The sequence below is a fragment of the Gouania willdenowi genome, chromosome 12 (genome assembly GCF_900634775.1).
Source record: "Gouania willdenowi chromosome 12, fGouWil2.1, whole genome shotgun sequence".
Classification (NCBI taxonomy): domain Eukaryota; kingdom Metazoa; phylum Chordata; class Actinopteri; order Blenniiformes; family Gobiesocidae; genus Gouania; species Gouania willdenowi.
This window is the reverse complement of record NC_041055.1, coordinates 21136329-21160264: the sequence shown is the minus strand read 5'-3', so window position 1 is coordinate 21160264 and position 23936 is coordinate 21136329. Positions and strand designations below refer to the sequence as shown.

The following is a 23936-nucleotide window of genomic DNA, read 5'->3' as shown; positions in this document are numbered from 1 at the left end:
AAAACGGCTACTTGTGTTGGTAAAGCAGAGGAAAAGGCAGAGCTTAGCGGTATTGTAGTTTTTATCTATTTTTTTTATTATTTAAAAGGTGTTTTGTTTTATAGAGTAGCTGGGTAAAGTATTTGTTGTTGTCGAGCAAACTAGGTTTTGTGTGAGTATGTGCGATTTTTTTTTTTTTTTTTTTTGCAGTGCTTGGGCAATTGGCTGGTTAACAGCAGCAGCTCAGCCAGCCAATCAGAGCACAGCAGCGCAGGAGCCGTCTGCTATTAGAGGCAGAGCCGAGAAGTCCTTCAACAGAGCAGGGAGAGACAGGCTCCATCCGCAGCCATTTTCCTTTAAAACAGGACTCAATGGCCTATATGGGTTTCCTCTGTTCCTAAAGGGATCTTTACACTTGATTTCCTCACGGACTATGATAAAAAAAAAAAAAAATCAAAAACTATGGTTTGTTGCTCATTTTAAAGGATTGAGAAGAAGGAAGAGAATGTACTGGATGTAACACCCTGTGACATTTTGAGCCTTTTTTTCCTCTGCCTGGAATCCATCTTTGTCTTAACTAGGTCATGGCACTCCCATATTATATTTCTTAAGTGAAAAGAAAACCAAATGGGTGAATAAACAGCTTGTAAGTGTTTAGAAAAGTTAAATGATGGCAAAAAAAAAAAACAACCACACATTTAAAGTGACCAAACGTGTAATGGCAGATGGCTGGCATTGCCCTCATGGCCTTGTAGGATATGAATAGAAATGAGTAAGTTCAACTCTTTTATAGTAATTTCACTGTTTTTAATAATACATGTAAAATGTGAGGCATGCATATGATGTACTTAAAAGTATTTCTGTTCAATTTTCTGTTTACCTAGAATATATGTTCACTGGCATGCTAGCATACAAATGAACTTAAAGTTTGTATTCCACGACTTCACAAATGGCTAAACAGGCCATAAATAGCAAGTGGCCCTTTCCAGAAATAGCTATGCTTTGCCTCTTACTGTTTTGTCTGATTACTGATAACTCTTTTTTTAAATAATGACTTTCCCTTTTCCCTCCCACAACAGCTACAGCTTTAACGCCCCGATGCATTCTGTGGAGACAACCTTGAGCACCGTTTGGATTCTGCCGACCACTTGCCATTAAAGTGAAAACCTTGGCTTGACCTTGCATCAAGGACACGTTAAATATCTAAAGCAGTTCAAGTCTGTTTCTTTATCTTCTGGACACGTATTCAGATTCAATTCTGGTTTAGAAATTAGCCATCCACGAATAAAAGAAGACAGTTGAAGGGAAATCTTGGGTGGTTAGAATATTTACCTCAGCACATTGGTGATATGCAGTTAACAGGCCTAAACGCAGGGGCAGGAAGACTGTTTTTCAGCTTCATCTTCGGATCCTGTTAGTGGCATAATTAGGGGTTTTTTTGAGGCGTCTTCTGAAAGATGAAGGAATCCATTACTAAGAAGGACTGAGAGCTTTGGAATAGTTCTTTGATCAGTGTGTCTGCCTGTGGATATCATCGTCAGGCATCATCTGTGTGGGCTGTATGCAAAGTATCTCTTCTCTTTCCTTGAAGACATGGATTTCAGTCGACCATGTACGACCTCTTCTATTTGAAAAGCATGAAAATATTTTTGTTTTTTCTTCTTTAAAGGTAATGGATATATACATATATATTTTTTTGGCTTATTGTTAGTTCTCTTAAACTAATATCTACAGGTAAGTATTACCATTCAGGACACAGAAGGAGAACTAATATTTACTTAGTAAATATTTAAGAAAAGACTTTGACTTTTGAATACTTTCCTCTCAAGCTGACCCTTTTAAACCTAAAACTCGTCATGAAAACAGGTTAGCCAAGAAATGTGTTAATTCTAGTGAGGATATTTATTGTTTCCCGTCGTTTCTGTCAATCCGTGAGCACTTTAGTAGAAGAAAAAACGCATTACGGTGGTTTCTTTGCTTTCTCAAAATGGCTTCTTTCTTTAACAAAGGACAGCCTGTGCTGGGGAAATGTTGCTGCGCCATAACTAGGGCGAGGCTCGACAACAGCGTTTCATGTGCGAAGAGGTTTCTTTCTGGACGTATCTTTGTGCTGCAACGCTGAGCAAACACGGACATTCAGAGTGAGGATTCCACTAGAACGAGTGAATGATTTACAGGCGGAAAAGTAGAAGGAAAAACAAGCCACAAAGGCGGGGGAGTCATGGCAGGGTGGACGGTTGTTAGGGGAAGACTCGTCCTGGCAACGGTATTAATCCGCGAGCTCTGCACTGTTGCCATGGAGGCAGCGCGTGAATCCTCAGCCCACACTGCCATATAAGGTCACCGGGAGGATCCTGTTGTGCTTTCTTTAGCTCGTTCATAACCACGTCGAACCACGGGCTGTTTCTTTTCTACTTCTTGGAAAACAAGACTAACGGAGCTGCGTTTTGTCGTCAGATAAGACAATTGCCAGAACGAAGCTGAAAAACCAGAAACATCCCGTCCATGTTGTTTTTTTTTTTTTTTTTTTACGAAAAGGGTAAATTATATACTAGGTAGGGCTTGTTCGTGCACAATAGGGGGAAGTTTTAGTTTCACGCCCAGGCTGACACAAACCATTGCAGGCGTGTATTCACAGTTGAGTACGGGACACACAGGCTTTAATCACAGGCCTGTTTTTCTGGTCCTGCTCTGCTGACTCTGGCTGGTTGGAGCGCGCGTTCAGGTCACGAGGTTGACTGCCACGCGCCCCCGGTTTGGTCATGCTTGCTCTTTATCTCTGAACTCTTTCAAACTGCAAGGACTCGAAGATTATTATTGTTATTATTTAAAGTTTTTCATGTCTGCGAAATATATCTAAAAATGACATACATTTTGATAGTTTTAGTTCAGGGCTATTGGGAGGGATTTAGTTAAAGGAAGAACGCGCGTTCTCGATTAAGCAGTGAGTGGAATTTTCCACTGAGGGATTGGCCTCTCCTTTCACAGCTGCCTCTGCATAGCAAAGGAATATCCTGACTATTGCTCTTGGGTTATGAATAGCTGACATGAGCGTGTGCTTAATGGATTTTTTTTTTTTTTTTTTTTTTAAAGAAAAGAAAAAAGAAATGCTTTTACAGCATCTTTTACTCACATGTCATGCTGCAGGACAGGTTTGACTTTAGAAATAAAATAGCTTCTAAAGTCTTTGGTCACACAGGCTTGCTTTCAGCTGGATAAATGTTGTAGGTGGTGTGGAATTGTGGATGACTTCTTTGGTTCACAGAGAAACAACCATGGGATGAGAATACCAAAGCAGCTCATGATTGTGACGGATTGCTCTTTGAGTCAAAATCAGGCATCTTTTGGAGCTTTCTTTGCATTTCTGCATCATTTGTGGGGTAAACTTTGTTATTTATTTATTTCAATTTCTTTTTCTTTTTTTTTTCATGCATATTGGTGGTATTGTTCAAAAGGAAAACTAGTTTGTGGTTCATTTGCATGTGTAGTAGTAGTGTACTTGTGTCTGAGATTTTTCTTGAAATAAATGGATTGTACACTAATTTATGCTTTATTATTGTCAATAAGATTTATTTTCCATATTTTCTCTCACTAAACAAAAGTCCCATCAATACAATCACATTTTTACTTTGCATAATGTATATAATTTGGTACATTACCAATTTGGAATTTTCTCTATAAACATATATGTATGCTATTAATGGGTATTAAAAGTGTCAGCTTTACCTCTTAAAGAAACAGTTTCTCCAATTTTTCTGTTCTCCCACAGCCATCTAACTGCTTCCTTTACATCGATAAAGTTGCAATCTGTATTATTTAATTCAGTATTCCTTTATCTTGGATCCAATGGCTCATTACAGTCATAATTTCTCATTACAATAATTTTTCTTTTTTGCACAGATCATGCATGCTCACCTATGGTCTGCCTGCTCCGTCCTTAAATCTACTCATCCCTGAGCCCATTTCTATTCTCAACCAACACAGAAATATTTTTATATCAGCCCTCAATTTATATGTTTTCTAAAGCCTGATGAAATAGGAAAGTTACTGTTAATCACTTGAAAATAAACCACACCATGGTCACGGTTAAATTTTGGTGCTTTAATCTGCGTCTGATCAAAAGGCATATTAGTTCAATTCGATGTTATCTAAAAAAAAAAAAAAAAAAATGAAGCACATAAATTCAGAATTTCCAGCCTTTAACACAAGTAAAAAAATAAGTAAATAAATCCCACCCTTTTATCAGAGGAAAGTAGTTTGTCCCAACCCTCAATCTGTGATGTCACTGCAGCTTTTAGCTTTACATTCCCCGAATGGAGACGTTACATCTTACCCCTCTTCTTCACATGAACCAGAATACTATAAATATAACTTCACACCACATACGGTGTATATATAAACAGATGCTTTCCGTTAATGCGTTAATAACCAACGAGTGCACGTGGAGGTTGTGAATAACTTCAAATGATAGTGATCAATGTGTGTGTACGGTTATATGAAAAGAACCCTGAAACCGCCTGAAGCATCAATGACATCATTGTGGGGAAACGTGGACAATTTAAAGACATTGGTTATTTGATCATATAGAAATAATATTTGATTCAATATTTTTGTTTTCAGAGAAATTACTAGAAGATATTCCACAAATAAATCTCTCCTTGGAAGTTTTTAGCAGACGACACACTCTCCATTGATGCGCAGAGATAAATCATCTTTCTCTCTCACTCACACACACACACACACACACACACACACACTTGGTCAGTGAATGGAGGCAGTGGCTCAGATGAAGATCCCACCCAGGAGATTGAAAACACAGCAAAGCAGCCAGAGTAATAACATCAGCATTGAGATGCCCACTGATGATGATGATTATGGGGCTGGAACTAAGCGTAGGGGCTCCTATGGAAACTGCTTCACAGGAAGTGGTGAGCATAGACTCAGATAGTACAACATGAAGCGTGTCTCGTGCTGTCACTTCACGCTGCCTGTTGCAAACCATCCCCGCACACCCAGGGGCAGCTCCAGTCCCTGCTTTGGCCAGGTTACATCTGGAGGGAGGGTCTACATCAGCCTTCACCTACCGCCTGGCACTTTGTTGACCTCTCCGAAGCAGAAATGACGCAGAACGGTGCTGGGACTGATAACGCAAAGATAAAAAAGAGACAGGAACTGAAAATTGTGATAGTGGGAGATGGAGGCTGTGGGAAAACATGTCTTGTGATGGTTTATGCCAAAGGTGATTTTCCAGAGGTAAGAGGAACATTCAAGATCCATCCACTAAACTCCATTATAAAGCAATTTAAAGCCAACATTTTGTAAAAGGAATGATAAACACATTACATTTTTAGAAGTGTCCCAGTGTGCCATTGACCGTGTTGTCCTTTCTGCCTGTGGAAAACAGAAATATGCGCCGTCAGTGTTTGAAAAATATGTCACCACTGTCTCTCTTGGAGGAAAGGAGATCAAACTGAACCTGTATGACACAGCCGGTAAGAAGCACATAGCCCTCTCAGAACAGCACTGTTATCAGCTTTCACCATTGGTCTGCAGTGTTAACAGTGTAAGAGAATACACTAGAACAGAGGTTTTCAAACTCTATAGAATAGAAGAAGAATAGAATGCATTTATCGTTATTATACAAAAAGTACAACAAAATTAGGAGACATGGATCCAGGAATCTCTTATAGGGGATAAAACCTTTCAAGGACCCCTTCATAATTCTAATGTCAATTAAGCACAATAACCTGCAATTTCTACCTTTAAATACCATAGGAATGATCTATTCTTCTTTAAACATTCCAACTTAAATTTTTAGGATTCTTATAATAGAAATCAGCGTAGAGAGAGCCTGTACCTGTAGCAGTTTTGTGTTTAACATAAAATGTTTTTAACATATTACCAATGAAATATGTGCACATTTCCAGTATCCATATACTGTGTGCGTGAAAACTATGTTTGATGTATTATTTTATTTTTATTTATTCAGTTTATTTCCGACATGGTTACATTCACATTTTTTTTTTTTTTCTTTTTTGTACATGCCGAAAAAGGAGTATTGCTGCATTGGTCCCCCCCCCCCCCCCCCCCCCCCCCATATATACTGGTAGTTATACATCTTTGTAATGAAACAACATGAATAATGGATTTATTTTTTATCTAATTTTTTTTTAAATAAAATAATTTTTATGGACCTCCAAGCTATGGCTCGAAGACCCCAGTTTGAGAACCACTGTGCTACAATACGGTCCTAAATGATCCCAGGGTCAAGACAAAAATAATTTAAAAAAAAACTTTTTATGTCTTTGAGATGGAAAAAAGTTCCGGTCATTTCCCACATTATAGTGATTAAAAAGTCAAAAGGGAAATAGTATTTTTACTATTTCCCTTTTGACTTTTTTTTTTTTTTCACGACATGCATCAGAGAATGTCGACGTTATCTTTGAGGAACTGAATATCACAGAACTAACAAGAACTAACGTTTTTTTCAACTAATCTCTGTTTAATTTTATTTTAACCAATGATGAGTTTTATTTAACCCCCCCAACACACACACACACACACACACAATGATTTTTTGATCATTATAGCAGAATGTACAGTAGATATTTTTTAGTAGGTTACTGATTTGAAAGTTTGACTCCTGAATGCAGGCATCTATTACATGTTATTATTATTATTATTAATAATAATAATAATAATAATAATAATAATAATAATGATAATTCTTTTAGTTAGAATTTTAACCTTTGACTCACTAATCACTTTATTTGTTTGACGTTTGGGGCTGAAACCCACCTCTGAACACAGATATGTTCTCTGCGTTGAGGCAACATGTTGTCTTACATCAGCAGAACAGGAAGCTGAATTCAGGATGTGGTTTTCTCATATCTGCCCATGCTTGTTGCCACACTCGTATCTTTGTGCTCAACCTGTTGCACTTTGCCGTGTGCACGCAGTTTATAATTTATGACATAAATGGTGTCCTTTTTCAATTTAGGGCAGGAGGACTACGACAGGCTGAGGCCGCTTTCATACACAGAAGCCAATCTGATTTTAGTCTGCTTTGATGTCACCAACCCCACCAGCTTTGAGAACGTCCTGATAAAGGTATTATCATCACAGGGATTGCACAACGTGGGGAAAAAACACATGCATGTCAACATTTACCTGGACCTTCAGGTCGGCTGTTCAAACTCAGCCTGTAAAGGATTGACTACGTGTGGACGTTGATCCCTGTGCCTTTTAAAGTGGCTGCTGCAGTTGAGCTTTAGCTGGTTAAATTCCCTCTTTTTCTTTACCCAGTGGTACCCTGAGGTGAAGCACTTCTGTCAGCAGACACCAGTCATTCTGATTGGCTGCAAGACTGACCTCAGGACGGATAAAGAGTGTGCGAGGAAGCTGAAGGCCATGAATCTGGCTCCGATCACCTACAGCCAGGTGAGAGAATGAGAAATAGAAGAAAACACAAGAGAGTCGAAAAGCTTCAATCACAATAGCCCACAAAGCAGGGGTCTCAAACTCAGACTCTCTGGAGGTCAAAGGTCGTTCTGGTGTCTTACCGGGAGGGCAAAAAGTCATAGTACAGAAAAAGTGAGTCTGAGCAAAGTGATTTTATTTAAAAAGCTTTTTACTCATTGTGCTTAAAAAAGAAGAGGAAAATTAATAATTGACGTTGGTGAATGTCTCTCTTCAACCTTTTTAAATAGCATTTTGAATTTTTTTTTAATACATACTCAAAAAAAAAAATGTTTTTATTCACAGTACATCTCAGATCTTAAAATGCTTTCAACTAATAAAATTCAAACAATCACTAGGGGTGCACCCTTTCACTTCTAGCCTATATCGTTTATAAAATAAAGGGCAGTATCAATACTTTAAAATAAATAAATAAACATATGCACAAGTGTCGGTTTCATTGAACAAAAAATTTATATTTTCAAGGCAGAATTGAGATATTTTTAAACACCAGGGGAGGCCCGGGAAAATAGTCAATGGGGAGCCAGAAGTGGCTCCATGGGCCGCAGTTTTGAGACCCCGAGCAGCTTCACTAAACAGAAAAAAAGACTTTACTTTTAGAAAGTCATCAGAGAACTATCCATCCGTTCATTTTCAGACCCACTTGTTCCTGTTTTCAGGGCCGCGGGGTCATCAGAAAACATTAACCGTATAAATACTGTATATTTGATCTTTTATTTGTTATTTATTAAGACAGCTCAGTGAGTAAGTGAAGTACACTTGACTTAAGTTTAAAGGATGAAATAGCTCCTCAAAGCAACAAACCTGCTAAAGTAGCACTGCTACACTGACGTGGAACAAAGAAAATTGCATTTTAGAATATATAAATATAGATATAGTCACAATTATATCAGTAAATTTGTGAAATATACTTTAAATAAATGATTAGTTATTAAAACTGGTGATTCTCAACTAATGCTTACTAGACAGGAAGTAGAAGCAGTGTTTGTTTTGTTGACTAAAAAGTAGGGGTGTCCCGATCCGATATTGGATATCTGTCCGATATCAGCCTGAAAACAAATATCGGATTGATATTTCTGAATTTTTGATATTTAATTTTTTTCCCAATTCATTTTTTATTTATTTTATTTAATTGTAGAATACTGTAGACATTATGTTGAAGGTTAAATTTATGTAACCAATTGGTTAATAATAAATGGGTCAGTTTTTCTCATACCTACTGTTGCTGACTATTGTTCTCTAACATCACTTGATCAAACCTTTCCTAACATTCCACACTACAAAATAAGCCATTATCATTTTTTATTATCAATATCAGTATCGGCCAACACGCAAAACTGCATTATCGGTATCATATCGGAAATGAAAAAGTTGTAACGGGACATCCCTACTAAAAAGCTTAATTCTTTATTAGTTAAATAATGAGATTATGACTAATAAAGATAAATGGTCATTTATTCTTATAAGAAAAATGATTCAACTCTTATACTTTATATTTTAGTGGACTGTATCTGTAACAGATTTAGTCGACTAAAATCTTAATGTCATTTGGTTGATCAAACTAGACTATAACTGAAATAGTCCTGATGACTACATTTTGACCAAAACTAAGTCAATATATGCTGTTAAAATCAACACTGGGTACAAGCATGTAATTAGTTTTATTGGCACAATAATAGGATCATTTTCTACCATTTTTTAAACCATTCATGTTTTAGAGAAAACACGATCTTCTTTAGAAAACGAATGTAGGATTATTTTATAAATAGTCTGATTGTTGGTGTGTTTTGTGTCAGGGTGAGGAGACCCGTCAGCAGATGAACGCAGCGCTGTACCTGGAGTGCTCGGCCAAATACCAGGAGAACGTGGACGATATATTCAGAGAGGCAACAAAAACAGCTTTGGCCTTCAGACGGAAAAAACAAATCAGCAAAAGGAAGAGACGCTGTGTTTTATTATGAAGATAAACAGATAAATTCCTCTAAACGTGTCCCTCACCTGGTTGGGGATCATTACTCATGTTGGATGGAGTGGTTGTAAAAGAGGATAAGAGACCTCACTCAGAGGTGAGGAACAAAATGCAAACACACATGGGTCATATACTGTCAATTTGATAGATTTGAAGGTAGGGTACGCCATGAAAATAGACACCAGGGTTAAGACACAGACACCCATGGCACCAGGAAGTGGCCTGTTTGGCTCAGGTTGTTTTCAAAATAAAACAATTACTTGATAAAAGCACATGAAAGTATGTAAATAAGTGAAATCGGTGTTTTTGTAGACTGAATCTGACTGAAAGGGTCTTTGATATATACTATGGAAACACTTTGCCGCCATTGATTGTTTTTGTAATATTTTACTAACATTTGTATTTATTTCTTAATTTTGATCATTTTTCTTATGGTTCTTATATATATATATATATATATATATATATATATATATATATATATATTCCTAGTACTTTATCACAACCAAATTTGATTTATAGGTATAATCCAGGCTGTTATACAGCTCTCTGGAGTGTATTTTAAAAAAATAAAATAATATACAATGTTTTTTTTCTTCCTTGTCTGTGACTTTTAAAACTACTCTGCCAATAGATCATCTTTATGTGTGCAGTACATAATAAACCCATCAATCATATTGAGAATTGCACTCAGTTCATGTCAGGACAACTGAGGATGTTAATTAAATATGAACATTTTTTAAGAACACGTGCACATGCACTTCTTTTCTTTTTTTGTTGTTGCAAGATTCTTAATTTTGCCAACAGCGCCCACTGGAGGGGAACAACCACACTGCTGCTTCAGGTCATAGTTATTACACAAAGGCTGATGTAAACTTGGGTCACTTTGTTCAGCGTCGTTTCTAAACCACGCCCCTTTGCTACTCAGACAGTGTTTAGTCTAATCCAGGGGTTTTTGATTGGGACAAAAGAGCAGTTTATCAATATTCTGCTGTAGTTTACACTACCAAATACTGTATAACAGATATAGATCATATCCAAGCTGCTTGTTCAATTGCAAAATTCTCGGTTATTTTGGCATATTATGTAATTTAGGCCAATTGCCGTGGGATTGTTTGTCAGAAATTGCAGGATTTTAGAAAAAGTGGAATTTCTTTGGACAATTTGTGACTGCAGCTATGATTGTGATATGGACATGGGAAGATTTAATTTATAGATTAAGAGGGGCGGAGAAAACTACAACTGGATTATTTGGTAATTTACACAATCTTTCATGTTTTCCCTTTTATTTTTACATTCTGCAGGCCAAACTGGATGCTCTGAAGAAGCAGTGTCAAAGTCATTTTAGACCCTGTTTTATCTCAAGCGGGCCGCAGATTTTAGATGCATATTCAACCCAGTTGTGCCCTAGTTTGCACTTCCACAAGTAAATGATTCCAGTATGTAAGGCACCGACAATATCTAAGCAATAAATGACAGATATGAGTCCCTGCAGAATCTTAACTGAAAAAAAAATCCTTGCTTTGGCAACCAATTTTTGTGTAATTTAGGGCAATTTTATGAGAATTTTTAACATTTTTTGGGGAAAAAATATGTAATTAAAACCGACTGCACTCGTGATCAAAATGGAAGAATTGCAAGCTGCTGCAATATTATGGAGTTTCATGTGACATATCTACAATTGAAATATTTGGTCATTTACACATTGAGTATTGTTTTCACAGTCTCCCGCAGGCCACATTGGTTGCTCTAAAGGGCCGAATTTGGTCCCCGAGCCTCGAGCTTGACACGTGATGTAATCAAATGAATACATCAAATTCTGACACGTGCGCTGAGCTTAAACTTGAATAAATAAAATAATTCCACTTAGACAATGAATTCCATTTAACATGATACACGATCACGCCCATTTTTAATTCTTGTGTTGGATCCAAAATATTTTACAAATAACGTACACATACTGGGGCACTTTCTCTTGATGCTGATCTGCTCTGGCACTTCTCAGCTGTGGAATAAATGAGAATGAGCAGCTGGCCTATACTGTTGAGAGGAAAAACAACGTTGGTTTGGGAATTTTTTTTTTGCATCAAATGCCAACACTTCAGTCAACATCTAAAGATGCTTCAAATTTTCCTGTAACACACAAATTCTGCATTTCTTCTAAATGTAACTCATGATAATAATGCCCTGTGGAAACAAATCTGTGCTGCAATCATCACAACTTCAAACACACACGTAACCCTGATCAGACACAAAACAGGAGTTCTGACCTTACACATCTTTTTAGTGAGCATATCAAAATTATTGCACCTACAGTGAAAGTTGTACTAACATCAGTGACAGAACATGTATTTCAAAACAACTCAACAGAAAAATAAACCAAAAAAGATATTATTGAAAATCATTGCTTGATTTGGACCTTTTTACTCCAAAAGCATCATAAGTAGCCATTATTCGTGAAAAAGAAATGACACATTAAAGGTCACGTTTGTTCATATTTTTTCCTCAAAACTATGCAGCATATCTATGTTTGATGGAAGCCAACGTTGGAGCTGAGGATCAATGCTACCCGTCCTTTATTTGTTGCATATGATTTGAACTGAAGCTCTCCCACAGAATCATGCAGAGACAATAATGCCCATCCCAAGCATATCAAACCCCACTTACAGTTTATACACAAGACAAAGGAATATTCATCAAGGAGAGGACGAACACTATTGCTGTCCATCTAAGCGGCCGCATCATCGTCGAGTCTTTTCAGAGTAAAAACGTCCAAGCTGAGTATTTTTGCCTCGATGCTGAGAGAAACAGTGGTTTTCGCTCCGCCTCCCGTCTGTCCTTTAAGCAACTTAGTCTGTTGAAATGAGGTTTACGTTCAGTCGTTCTTTTGCACTTTGTCATGATTTTTCTTAACTTTTTGGCGGACGACTTTCAATGTTGTGAGGAAATTTCCCAGGAAGAGGACGAGAAATGTTAGTGCCAGCATGTATACCTGAAAGGAGAAGCAGAAATGGATTTAAATGGATTGTTAAAGGGGACCATTGTTAAAAACAACAAGAAAATGACTTTAATGTCAATGACACAAATCTGAACTAAGCTGATTTACCAGCAAGATTTTTTTGAATGATGTGTTAAAGTTTCATTTATTCATTCCACTTTGATGAAGACTGGCAGTTGTCCGTCGAAAACATGTCAGGAGATCAAAGTGGAGTTCCTAAGGAACAGCTCTGAATAGATGAAACCATAACATATTATTCAAAAAGAAGATGAAAAAACTCTTGCTGGAATTATTACGCCAAAGTCAAGGAAACGTCAAAGTGATCAGTAAAGGCCTCTGACGAAGACTGGCAGTTGTCAGTAGAAACATGTTACAAGATCAAAGTGGATTTCCTGAGGAACCATTGTCTGAATAAATGAAACCTTAACACAATATTCAAAACGAAGACAAAAATAATCTTGCTGGAAATGTTATGCGGAAGTCAAAGAAACTTCAAAAGAAACATCAAAGCGATCAGCAGACGCCTCTGATGAAGTCTGGTAGTTGTCTGTCGAAACACGTCAGGGGATCAAAGTGGAGTTCCTTAACAACTGTTGTCTGAATAAATGAAAGCTTAACTTATTATTTGAAAAGAAGACAAAAGGAATCTTGCTTGAAATTTTACGTGGAAGTCAAGGAAACATCAAAGCGATCAGTAGACGCATCTGACAAAGACTGGCAGTGGTCAAATGAAAATGTCAGGAGATCAAAGTGGATTTCCTGAAGAACACTAACATTAAGCAGATTTACACATTTTCCCACTTGATTTCTACCTGAAACTGAAGACTAAGCTTTTCATTCTGTGTAAAACTGAGGTCTCCTTTACTTACTTTTTGAAACCCGCCCAAAACAACATTTTAAGCACAAATACCATAAACTGTAACTACGCATTTAAAAATCTTTACTCTTACCTGCCATTCCTTACAGTCTTCACGTCCTGCCAGTCGAAACAGAGTTACTGAATTGTACAGTTGCCAGAACTGTAAGGGAAGACAAATAGTTCTATTTCAACATGTGGCTAGGCTACACACTCTGGAAGCATCTGTAAATAAATCACACTTTATTGCTTATGTTTGCTTACAAATATTAATTATTACAAATGATGAGCCATTATGGACAAGGACATTAGCCTTTGAATTAAAAAATTAGGTTCTAAAGTTCAACTTACATGGCCAAAAAAGAGAAAAGGCAAGAGAAAAGTGAGTCCTCTCCACATCCACGACTGAAATCCCTCTGCAGACAAAAAGCAGCTCATACCATCGACCAGGAAAAACATCACAGACTTCCTTACATCACATTGATCTCCAACACAGTTCAACATCTGTGTGTGTGCACGCTGATGTTAGCAGCTGGTCTTATCCCCCTCACCTTTCCCCTGTTTCTCCAGACATGGTGTTGCAGAAGGTTGAAGAGTTCAAACGATTGAAATGGCTAACACTAAAAATAGCTTACAACTCACCCACTGTAAGGTCCAGTTGATTTCTCTCCCCCAAAGCTCTCAGTCTGTACAAGCAGCCACTCTGGTAGTAGTACTGGAGAAACTGAACAAAACCTGGGAAACAAGGATTTTCATAATTATGCTTTGACGGTATGTTGGTGAATGGATAAAGATCAGAAAAGGGTTTAAACGGTAAAGGTTTGACGATAGGCATTTGGCACATGACTAATTCTCACCACAAACAGAGAACGCTTCACTCATCAGTGAACAAATCACAAGTCATCATGTGACATCATCTCCTGAACACCAACATGTGATTTAACTCCACGAATGAACCACTAACAAACCTATTAAAACAGAGGATGATCCCGGCAAGTTGATGTGGTCAATGAAACCGTTTCTTTTCTATATTTGTACTGCGCAACACCCGGAAACACAGTAAACATATATAAAGGGGACGTTTCACTGTTCATGGACCACAAGGTCACAGCATGACGGCATCTGGCAAATCATGTTATCTGTGGAAAACCGATGACAGTAACAGGGGATTTAGGGAAAGTAAATATACAACTTGTCAAGATCTTCTGTGAAAACCATCAGATCTAAAAAAAAATTATAATTTTTAAAAAACCTCATTGGGAAAACAGAACTACCTAGTGTTACATTCGAAACTGTACCACTCTGGACTACGACTCAAAACTCATCTATTCAAACTTGCTTTTAATTTCTAAAACTACTTATCATATTACATTAAATGTTACCTTGGCTCTTTAAATTTTCATTATTACATGTACTATTTTATTTTAATCATCTGTACTTTAATTATAAAGTGCCTGAGTTTTTTGTAAAGCGCTATATAAAATAAAGTGTGGAAGGGGGATATAGGTTTCAGCTCCGTCCATACGTCTGTCCGAGTTAAATGGGACAGCTTTTCTCAGAAACCATTTAAGATAGGATAACCAAATTCGGTGTGTGGCTTCAGGGTATCAATACCTTGATGGAGTTCGAAAATGACAAGTGTGCAAATATTTTTTCCGGAGTTATTGCCCTTGTGACGTTTTTTTACTCTGTTTGAGGGATCTTCAAAGTGGACAGCTTTTCTTACAAACCGTTTAAGATAATTAGTAATTTTATATCCTGATGTGATATTTTTTTCTTATTTACACATCTAAGTTCTTACATTTAGGACATTTAGGAAAAGGTTGTAAGTTATAATGATAACCAATCTGGCGGGGGATGTTGATGACTATGTCTTCTTGTTATTATTACTAAAAGCGATACGCAACCCATCACATTCTACATCGCATCTCCCTCCTACTAGTAAAGTTTACATAATGGTTTTTCAGTTGAATCATATTTTTTCATTTGGGTTGAGTGTCCCTTTAAGTCAAAAATGTCAAAACGTTTTCAACAGAAAGCCAAATACGGATAAAAACATGAGGGGATATTTCCGCAGTTTACGTCCACCATTCACCTCACCCTGATTGAGATTTCTTCTTTGATCAGTTTGGTTTATTGTATTACTTGTAATGGTTATGACAGCGCAGCCGAGTGTTAGAACCAGAAAGTGCAGTAACAACATGTTTTATATTTAAGGCCCCATTTGTTTCATATTCTTCTCCCGTGCCGAATTAATAACTCAAGGCGGGCCACATTTGGACCACGGGCCGCAGTTTGGGCACACCTTGCTTTAAGTTTTGTGAGCCAACTTACTCTGATAAATGGAAAAAGCCAGAAACTGACTTCTAAACATTTGATACATGGGACCTTCTGGCCTGTGGTAGAGAGAGACAGAAAGAAAAGCAAGAAAAACATTTCAAAATAAAGTACATTTCTCAAACAAATCAAAGATTAAGACTGATTCATAATAGAAAAAAAATCTGAATATTATCTCACCAGGTCAACATTACACCCGACAGGAACGTGGAGACATAATGGTGCAACACCCACCAACCTTTGATCCTGAAATAAAGAGAGGACCATCAAACTCATCAGTATCTAGTAGATGGAACATTACATTAGGAATGATGTGAGAACACACCTGGAGCCATTGCTCATGAGGATGCTTTCCCTTATGGTCAGAGTGCAGTAATACCACACCAGCAAAAAGTTGAAGATTTCATCAGTGACACTAAAAAAAAACAAAAAAAAACAGTAGAACAAATGCTGAGCCCCACTTCAACTGTTTCCACAATAAAACAACAAGCTTTCACTCACCGGGAGTTAAGAAAGAAGAGGCAGGTTATTGCTCCCAACATCAGGATTATCGTCATACAAAGCTTGAACTTCTCATATTCATCTTTGTAAGCAAATCTAGGAGAGCAGAAAGAAGAGGAAAAAAATTAAATAAAAACATGATAAACTGGCAGCAGAAAGAGGATGAAATGTGCACTTTCCACATGTTTCTCACATACTTTGCCTGGTTACTGAGAAGAGTTACATTCACATTGCCCAGGACCAAATTCAAGTACAGTCTTTGAAGAAAACACAGAAAATAGGTTTATTTCCTCCCTCATGGCTTTAACATTTAGCCTCACTGGACATGAAGGACTTACCCATTCCTCTTTGGCAAATATGCTTCCATGTCAAAGAAAACATTTTCTTTATCTTTGATTTGGGTTTTGATATCAGAGATGACTTTCAGCTCCTTCTCGTCACATGACTGCGCACACCTATGAGGAAAAAAGTAAGAGTAATGAGCGAGATTATAAACGTAAGTATTAAGACTATTTTACTCTAAACAAACATCAAATGCAGTGTATCGGAACTCATATTACGGCTGCATGATTATGACCCAAATGATAATCACAACTATTTTAACCAATATTGTAAACACAATAATTTCAATTAAATTCTACTTTATTCATATAGCGCCAATTACAACAATAGTCATCTTGTAGCGCTAATCAAAATATAATCTATTTTATCATATATGTATAAATTATTTATCACAATTATTTATCATGTTAGGGACATCTATTTTTGTTGCACTACTTATAAACAAACAATATGTGAACAGTTTTTAGTCTAAAATTAAGCTTAAAAATAAATAAATAAATAAATAAAGAATAATAAGAAATACTAAAAAAAAACAAAACTAAATACAGTCTGTTTGACCATAAGCCAGTCAAGGTTGCATTCCCTCTCTACTCTCCTTTCACATTGTTCCAACAGTCTTCGTAGGTATTGCAACTTTGCAGAAATAATTGCGTGAGGGGAATCACATACTTTTTTTTTTTCCGACATTGCTCTCTTCAGTCCACAGAGTGACTCAAAGTTGCTGCTGAAGCCTTGCCCGCTTATTATTATTCTGGCAGCTTAATGAAGCCTCAACCATGTGCTCGCCCCCTGGCATACTATGCGACTGGTGGAGAACGAGCTCCAAATCAGAAATGCATCAGAGCCTGAATAATATTTCAAATGTAAATATCGCCGACATTCAGATTTATTTCGTCGTGGCAACCAAAATTGTGATCATGATTAAAACCTGATTAACTGTGCAGCACTCTCTCTCATAACGTCTACAGTAGCATCACAAAAAGAGCATAAATGGTTAGTTGTACAATAGTGTATAGCTCTGCAAAAAACCAAAACAATTAAATAAATAAAAATCAACAGAAATAGCAAACTTCTAAAATGGTGACCACCTTTGTTGTGAATGCACAGAAGTGCAGAGGTGTGCATGGAATGTACACTAGTGTACGTACTTGCTCAAGCTGTGCCTGAGGTCTTTGAGGCATTTTCTCTGTTTACTGATGGCACTGCTGCACGTGGCCTGTAGATTGGTGAGCTCCTCCAGTTTCTGTCTGTAAACTTTGTGAGTTTCCTGCAGGACAACATTCCACTCTGGGTTAGAGACACTCAGTCCTCACTAAAGAAAAAGATCACCTTAAAATCCCTCCCATGCCCTTTTAAAAAAATCATTGCATGACTCTCCTTTTATAGTCTAAACAACGGACATTGCATAATGTGCTATCCACTTCTCATAATCCGTTACAGGCCTTTGATGCAGCTAGTCTGGTCACAGCAGCTTTACAGACTTGTCGGAGTGTTTGGAAGTGATCATGCACGGTCAGCAGCAGCACAGATAATCCTGTGATCTGAGGTTAAGACTAAACGATTACCCCTCCCTCCCCACAATTACATCCCACAGGGGGATTTGATTCAGGTTAACCAGCGCTATCAGCTTCAACGGCCAAAATATTTGTGTACCAAATTCCTGTGGGTGCAACTGCAGGTGTGGGAATAAACAGAATCTTTAATGTGCAGTGTTGCCAAACACAACCCAAAAGCTGGTAAAATGCACAATCTGGCAACATTGGGTTTAAGAGTAGTCTCATCCCACCAAGTGACTTTTTTATTTCTAGAAATAGCTTTTGATTAAGTTTGTTATACTGTGTTAAAAATACAGATTAGGCAGTGCACAAAGTGACAAGATGTGCCAGCTCAGATATTGTTTATACTGCACTTTATTTTAACTAGATTTATATTTGATAAAGTAAAAGTATAGAATACAGTTGTTAAAGATTGTGTGTGTGTTGTTGTAATTTGAGAAAAATTAATAATTCAATATTTATAATCAGTTCTTTTTTTTCCAACTACCAGACATTCCAGGACACCCCACTTGGGGTCATGAACCCAAGGTTGAAAAACACTGAATTAAAGGGTACCTGGGTCATTTTAGACTCCAATTAACCTTACATACATGTTTTTGGATGGTGAGATGAGACCTGAGAAAAACCCACACAAACACAGGGAGCCAAAAAGCACAAATAAGTCCAATCGTTTTGAAGGAATAATGAACTTTGAACCAATTACCTATCTGCTCTGTTCTTTTAAAGCAATCAAAAGCTATTGATGGGTCACAAGGCAATAGAGCATAGCCTAGCTCAGGGTCAAAGATCAGGTACATCATGGGTAGTACGACAAGGCTAACTCACTGAGACAGAGATATCATACGCACACATTCAGTTCTGTGGGCAATTATTAACCCCCCTCATTGATCATCATTCCATTATTTCGCTTACATTGTTATTTTTTCTTTTCTTTTTTGTATTATTCTGTTTTACAATATATTGCACTGTTTTTATTATTCTGTTTTTATTGTAAAGTGTTCTTGGGTGGCCTGAAAGGCACTTTTAAATAAAATGACTTATTATTATAACTTATACCAACTCTTATCTGTTCTTTTGCTCTATCAAGCAACACAACTCCATTCCGTCCTGTCCTTTAAAGTCACCAATGCAGTTCCTACTTCTCTGCACCTCCTCTTTGAGCATTATTTCATACCTTTTTAGGGTATGATTATTCTGTTCCTCTTTCTTGGTAGATCATCTGCAACATCCTTTATCCGTAAAATATCCTTTTTCCTTTCGCACTCATTCAAACATGCTCCAACTGGCCCCTCATTTCATGCTCTCCAATCCCGGTCGCTGTCAAACAAAACTGGAGTATTTTCTCCATATTTGCGATCTCTATTAGACGAAGCCACTGTAAACAACCCAGAAACTAAACAAGCACTTTTAACAGTTACCTCATTCACTTTACGTCGCCTTGTGCACACATTTTATTCTGTTTTGTTTAGTTTGGATGTTGAGTGCAAGTATTTCATCTTTTAATCAGAATCACAAGTACTTTATTTATTAAAGTGTTTATTTGTACAGTCGCCGTACGGACAACCCCCGGTGCTATTGGTACGGTTACTGAAGTACAAGTACGCAGCGTCTTAGGGTTAGGATTAGGGTATAACCTAATATCGCAACAATTTTTAGGCTTAGGGTAAGGTTTAGTCTTAGTCACGTGACCTAAACTGGCCAAATAGGGGCGCTGCGAACAGATAGAATGTCGGTATATTAATACGGCAACCGTACGGATAGCCACAGCCTACTTTATTTATTCTAGGGGGAAATTACTTATGTCGCAGATGCTAAAGAAATATTACAAAATGAAAGAATAAACACTAAAAAGAACATACACTGTTAGGAAGACTATTAATTAAAGAAAGTGTCTATTTGTACGATTGCCGTACGGACAACCCCCGGTGCTATTGGTACGGTTATTGAAGTACAAGTATGTAGCGGCTTAGGGTTAGGTTATAACCCAATATCGCAACAATTTTCAGGGTTAGGTTTAGTCTTAGTCACGTGACCTAAACTGACCTATCACGCCACCTAAACTGAACAAATAGGGGCGCTGATACGGCAACTGTACGGATAGCCACTGCCTTTCTTCATCCCAGGGGGAAATTACTTATGTCGCAGCCGCTAAAGAAATATCACAAATTAAAAGAATAAACACTCAAGAGAACATACATAATTAAGTAAGACTGTTAATTAAATAAGATTAAATACAAAAAAAATAAGGATTAAATATATAGAACAGTAATAATAAGAAAATCTCCCTTGACTTTGAGGTTCTGATGGCAAAAATACAGTGATTTTTCACAGCAACAACAGTTCCAGTATGAATGATGCTCATTGGTGATGAGTTGTAATGTCCTACCTACGTTGATAATTTAGCTTTAGCTAATTTATATTTAATCCCCCCCCTAAATAAGTAGTTAAATGTGTGCTGCTGTCTCTCAGATCTATGTGTAACTACTGAACCTAGTGCAGTGAACTGAGCTGTAAGCGGACTTCTCCTCATTAGCATAGGGACGCGCAGACAGGCTGCTAACATTAGCACCACACAGACCACATACAGTAAAGTCTGACAACATATGGAGATACAACATTGTCCATCAGTTAGCTACCGCAGCCAATAGATTATTTAATGACCGCACACTGCATTTACGACAGAAGCGAGAATGAATGGCGAATATGCAGAGAGCCAAAGTCTGTCCGTCTGTCACACTGCTGTCCACCGCGACACCGCTGCAAGCCTCACACTGACCGGAGACCGTAAAGCACCGGTCCGAGTGGCTCTTCTTACCTGTAACTGTTGATATTCGTCGTCAATTTCCTGCCACTCTGTCTGAAACTTGGACTTGGACATTGTGTTACAGACACTAGTGGTGGCTAACAGCCACAGTCAAGCTTTTCACGTAGTCAGTCAGTCTGCCCTGAGAACTCAGTGTTTGAACGGACCTGCACGGAGCATGCGCAGTGCGTACACCGAGTCCTGCTGTTTAAAACGTCCCCAGGTCTGCGCATCAACCTGCTCTATGCAATAAACAAAGACAACATTGGCTTTACAAAATTAAAAAAAATAGAATATATACATGTTTTAGCTATTTCTCTGTGCGTACTTTTTTTTTTTTTTTTCCCCCTTTCATTAAAAATATGTACTAAAAACGATTCAATTCGTCGTTGCTAGGATACCGCGCGAGGACAACACATAAGCGTTCAGTAGCAAAGTTTCTTTTGGTCTTTCTTATAGTTGTTAAATGCCGTGAATTTTTACTGGATTTAGTAAATAATCTTCCTGGATGCATTACTAAAGTGCAGGTACGTTATTAACTGAGGGACTTTATTTGGGGTTTTGATTAATCTCTTTGTAAATTTGTATTTATCTTGCCTCTAAGAGATTGGCTAGTGGGAAGAGGCTACATCTGTTCATTTAAACTTGGGTTTATATTTATTCAGAATAAATTAGGATCACACTGCTACTACAAAATACTTTGTCACTGTTTGGTAGGTTATCTATCTATAAAGCAAGGAATCTGTGTGTGTGTGTGCGTGTGTCAGATTGACCTGAGACTTTCAACATGGCTGCTGCTTGGTTCAAAGGTGTGCAACGTCAGATTTGTTTTTGGCTGCAATATACTGTTAATAAAATAAATTATTTCATAAAATTGTCCATCCTAAAAAAAACACCCCATAAATATTGACCAGCAGGTGTCCTTAGTGAGCAAAATTTGTAACTAAGGTCAGTAATAATAATAATAATAATAATAAATAAATTTGTAATTATTTTATTATAATAAAAATAATAATAATATAACAATTAAAAATAGGCTTTCACTATTGCAGCTTAAGAATAGGCTGCATTTATTTCTTAAATGCAGCGTTGCAGAACAGCTCAATGTTGACAGGTAGTCATTGTAACTCAGGATAAAAATGATTAAAGTGGGTCTAATAATATCCTTAAAAAAACACCCCGTATAATTACCAGCAGGTGTCCTCGGTGAGCAATGTTTGTGACTAAGGTGAGTAATAATAATAAGTAACTCAGATGAGTAATAACAATAAAAATAATAAATAAAAATAAAATAGGCTTTCACTATATACAGTATATGTTGCCTATATTACAGTGCTAAAAATCATGCTCTGCACAGTAAATTTTTTTGCATTTCAAAAGAATCATACATAAACATAGATTTCTCAGAAACTCCGGATATCAGCTTTACAGAACTCAAACTAATTAATTATTTCTAATTTGGGCAATGAAAATTGGTAATATTGTTGACATAGTAAAAATACATATTTAAAAAAACATGCTGACGTGAGGAAAAAAATGCAGCACTTGGGATATTCAAAACTTTCTCTTTCTTTTTGGGGCCTAAATGCACACTTTGAATTTTGATGATTCATGCAATTTTGCTTTTATCAAATGAGATGACTCATCAGAATTTAAATGGACTAACAGCTTCTGCATTTTTGTCTGTATTTTACAGGGTGTCTAGTATCAACCTACATATACACATGCTATCTAACGAATCTGAAAAAGCTGAATCAGCATCAGTGGTGGAGTCTGAGTCACAGACGTGTGGCCCACAACCACGATACACTACTTTCTCAGCCAATGGGACCAAATACACCGGAGAGTGGCAGGAAAACAAGAAACATGGTAAGAGTCTGTTTGGTGACCTGATTCTTTTTTTTGTTTTGATACAGAAAGTGGATGCAAAAGTAACTCAAATGAAGCCTCAGCTAGCAGTTTGTGGGTTTTACACATTGGTTTATGATATTTTTCCCCTTTTAAAGTGTGTTTGTTATGTTAAATAAAGGGAGTCCCTATAGATTGACAGCATAGGCATGAATGTGTGGGTTAATTGACAATATTTTAACGTGTTGTGCTTTATTTGTTTGAAGAAGGCTTCAGCAATGACCATTAAATGTTAAATCTCCTTTTTTTTTTTTTTTTAAAGGAAAAGGAACTCAAATTTGGAAACATTCTCATGCAGTCTACGATGGAGAGTGGAAATGTGGAAAGCCTGATGGGTTTGGTACCTATAGTGTGCAACTCCCAAAGACTAATGCGTATAAAAAAAAGTACTGCGGTGAATGGAAGAATGGAATGAAACATGTAGATACAATTTTCTTTACGTTTAGATGGATACTGCCCTACCCTGCAAAAAAAAAAAAACCCAATGTATTCCCTCTTTCATCAGGGCTTTGGAACATTATTTTACAAAACCTCAGATAAGTATGAAGGGCAATGGAGAGAGAACCAGAGAAATGGCGCGGGAATGATGCACTATGCCAATGGGGACATCTATGAAGGAGAGTGGATGAATGACAAGATCCATGGACAGGGAACCCTCCGATTAGGTACCATCTCATCATACATTTAAATGTAAAGCAGAATGTTGCTTGTGAGTGCTGTAGCAGGTCATAAATATGTCATTATGAATTGTGCTGAAGCAAATGGAGACTGGTATGAAGGTTCCTGGAAAGATGGGAAAAAGAATGGTAATGGAAAGTTCTACTACAGTGCGAAGGGCCAGCTTTATGACGGCTTTTGGGTGGACGGAGCACCAAAGTTTGGAACCCTCTCTGATTTTGGAAAGGATGAACCTCCAACACCACCGGAATATCGAATCCCAACGGTATGACACAATCACAGCCATACATTGGTTACTTAAGGACATTGTCCTTTAAATGAAGCTATTTTTATAATGCAATAATTTAGAATAAAAACACATGCTCTTTTTACAGTTACAGCTGGTGGATATGCAAATGGTTTTGGAAGATGCCAGATCAGCTTTTAAGAAAAAATGCCAGGAGCCACATGCTCATTCTGCAACATGAAAACAAACTGTACTACGGTGGTGCTTCATTCGATCATCCATCCATCCATTTTCAGACCCGCTT

General features: G+C 37.3%; 3 protein-coding genes across 9 annotated transcripts; 2 read left to right on the top strand and 1 right to left on the bottom strand.

The window, feature by feature from the left end:
- The first annotated feature begins 266 nt into the window (after nt 1-266).
- Nucleotides 267-22651, top strand: rhof (ras homolog family member F). 6 transcript variants are annotated; one of them, XR_003675262.1, is made up of 7 exons: nt 267-751; nt 1059-5232; nt 5384-5471; nt 6980-7089; nt 7285-7419; nt 9255-9524; nt 22517-22651. XR_003675262.1 is itself a non-coding variant. In XM_028463279.1 (7 exons), exons 3-7 carry the CDS (start codon nt 5098-5100, stop codon nt 9417-9419), a joined length of 633 nt encoding a protein of 210 aa, XP_028319080.1. In that variant the 5' UTR covers nt 268-751; nt 1059-3359; nt 3880-5097; the 3' UTR covers nt 9420-9859. The 6 variants fall into 6 exon arrangements, 5 of the variants coding, with proteins under 5 accessions (XP_028319079.1, XP_028319080.1, XP_028319081.1 ...); XM_028463279.1 differs by lacking the exon at nt 22517-22651 and having other exon boundaries at nt 268-751; nt 1059-3359; nt 3880-5232; nt 9255-9859; XM_028463280.1 differs by lacking the exon at nt 22517-22651 and having other exon boundaries at nt 270-751; nt 1059-1591; nt 4600-5232; nt 9255-9859.
- On the bottom strand, nt 11306-21002 carry tmem120b (transmembrane protein 120B). 2 transcript variants are annotated; one of them, XM_028463274.1, is made up of 12 exons: nt 20833-21002; nt 17610-17728; nt 16458-16574; nt 16317-16376; nt 16120-16215; nt 15944-16033; nt 15799-15864; nt 15616-15677; nt 13924-14016; nt 13633-13697; nt 13376-13444; nt 11306-12419 (listed from the first exon to the last, which is right to left on the bottom strand). In XM_028463274.1, exons 1-12 carry the CDS (start codon nt 20893-20895, stop codon nt 12303-12305), a joined length of 1017 nt encoding a protein of 338 aa, XP_028319075.1. In that variant the 5' UTR covers nt 20896-21002; the 3' UTR covers nt 11306-12302. The 2 variants fall into 2 exon arrangements, with proteins under 2 accessions (XP_028319075.1, XP_028319076.1); XM_028463275.1 differs by lacking the exon at nt 15616-15677.
- On the top strand, nt 21232-23918 carry morn3 (MORN repeat containing 3). Its single transcript, XM_028463276.1, has 6 exons — nt 21232-21347; nt 22517-22689; nt 22991-23148; nt 23234-23393; nt 23487-23671; nt 23781-23918. Exons 2-6 carry the CDS (start codon nt 22545-22547, stop codon nt 23871-23873), a joined length of 741 nt encoding a protein of 246 aa, XP_028319077.1. The 5' UTR covers nt 21232-21347; nt 22517-22544; the 3' UTR covers nt 23874-23918.
- Nucleotides 23919-23936: the final 18 nt, after the last annotated feature.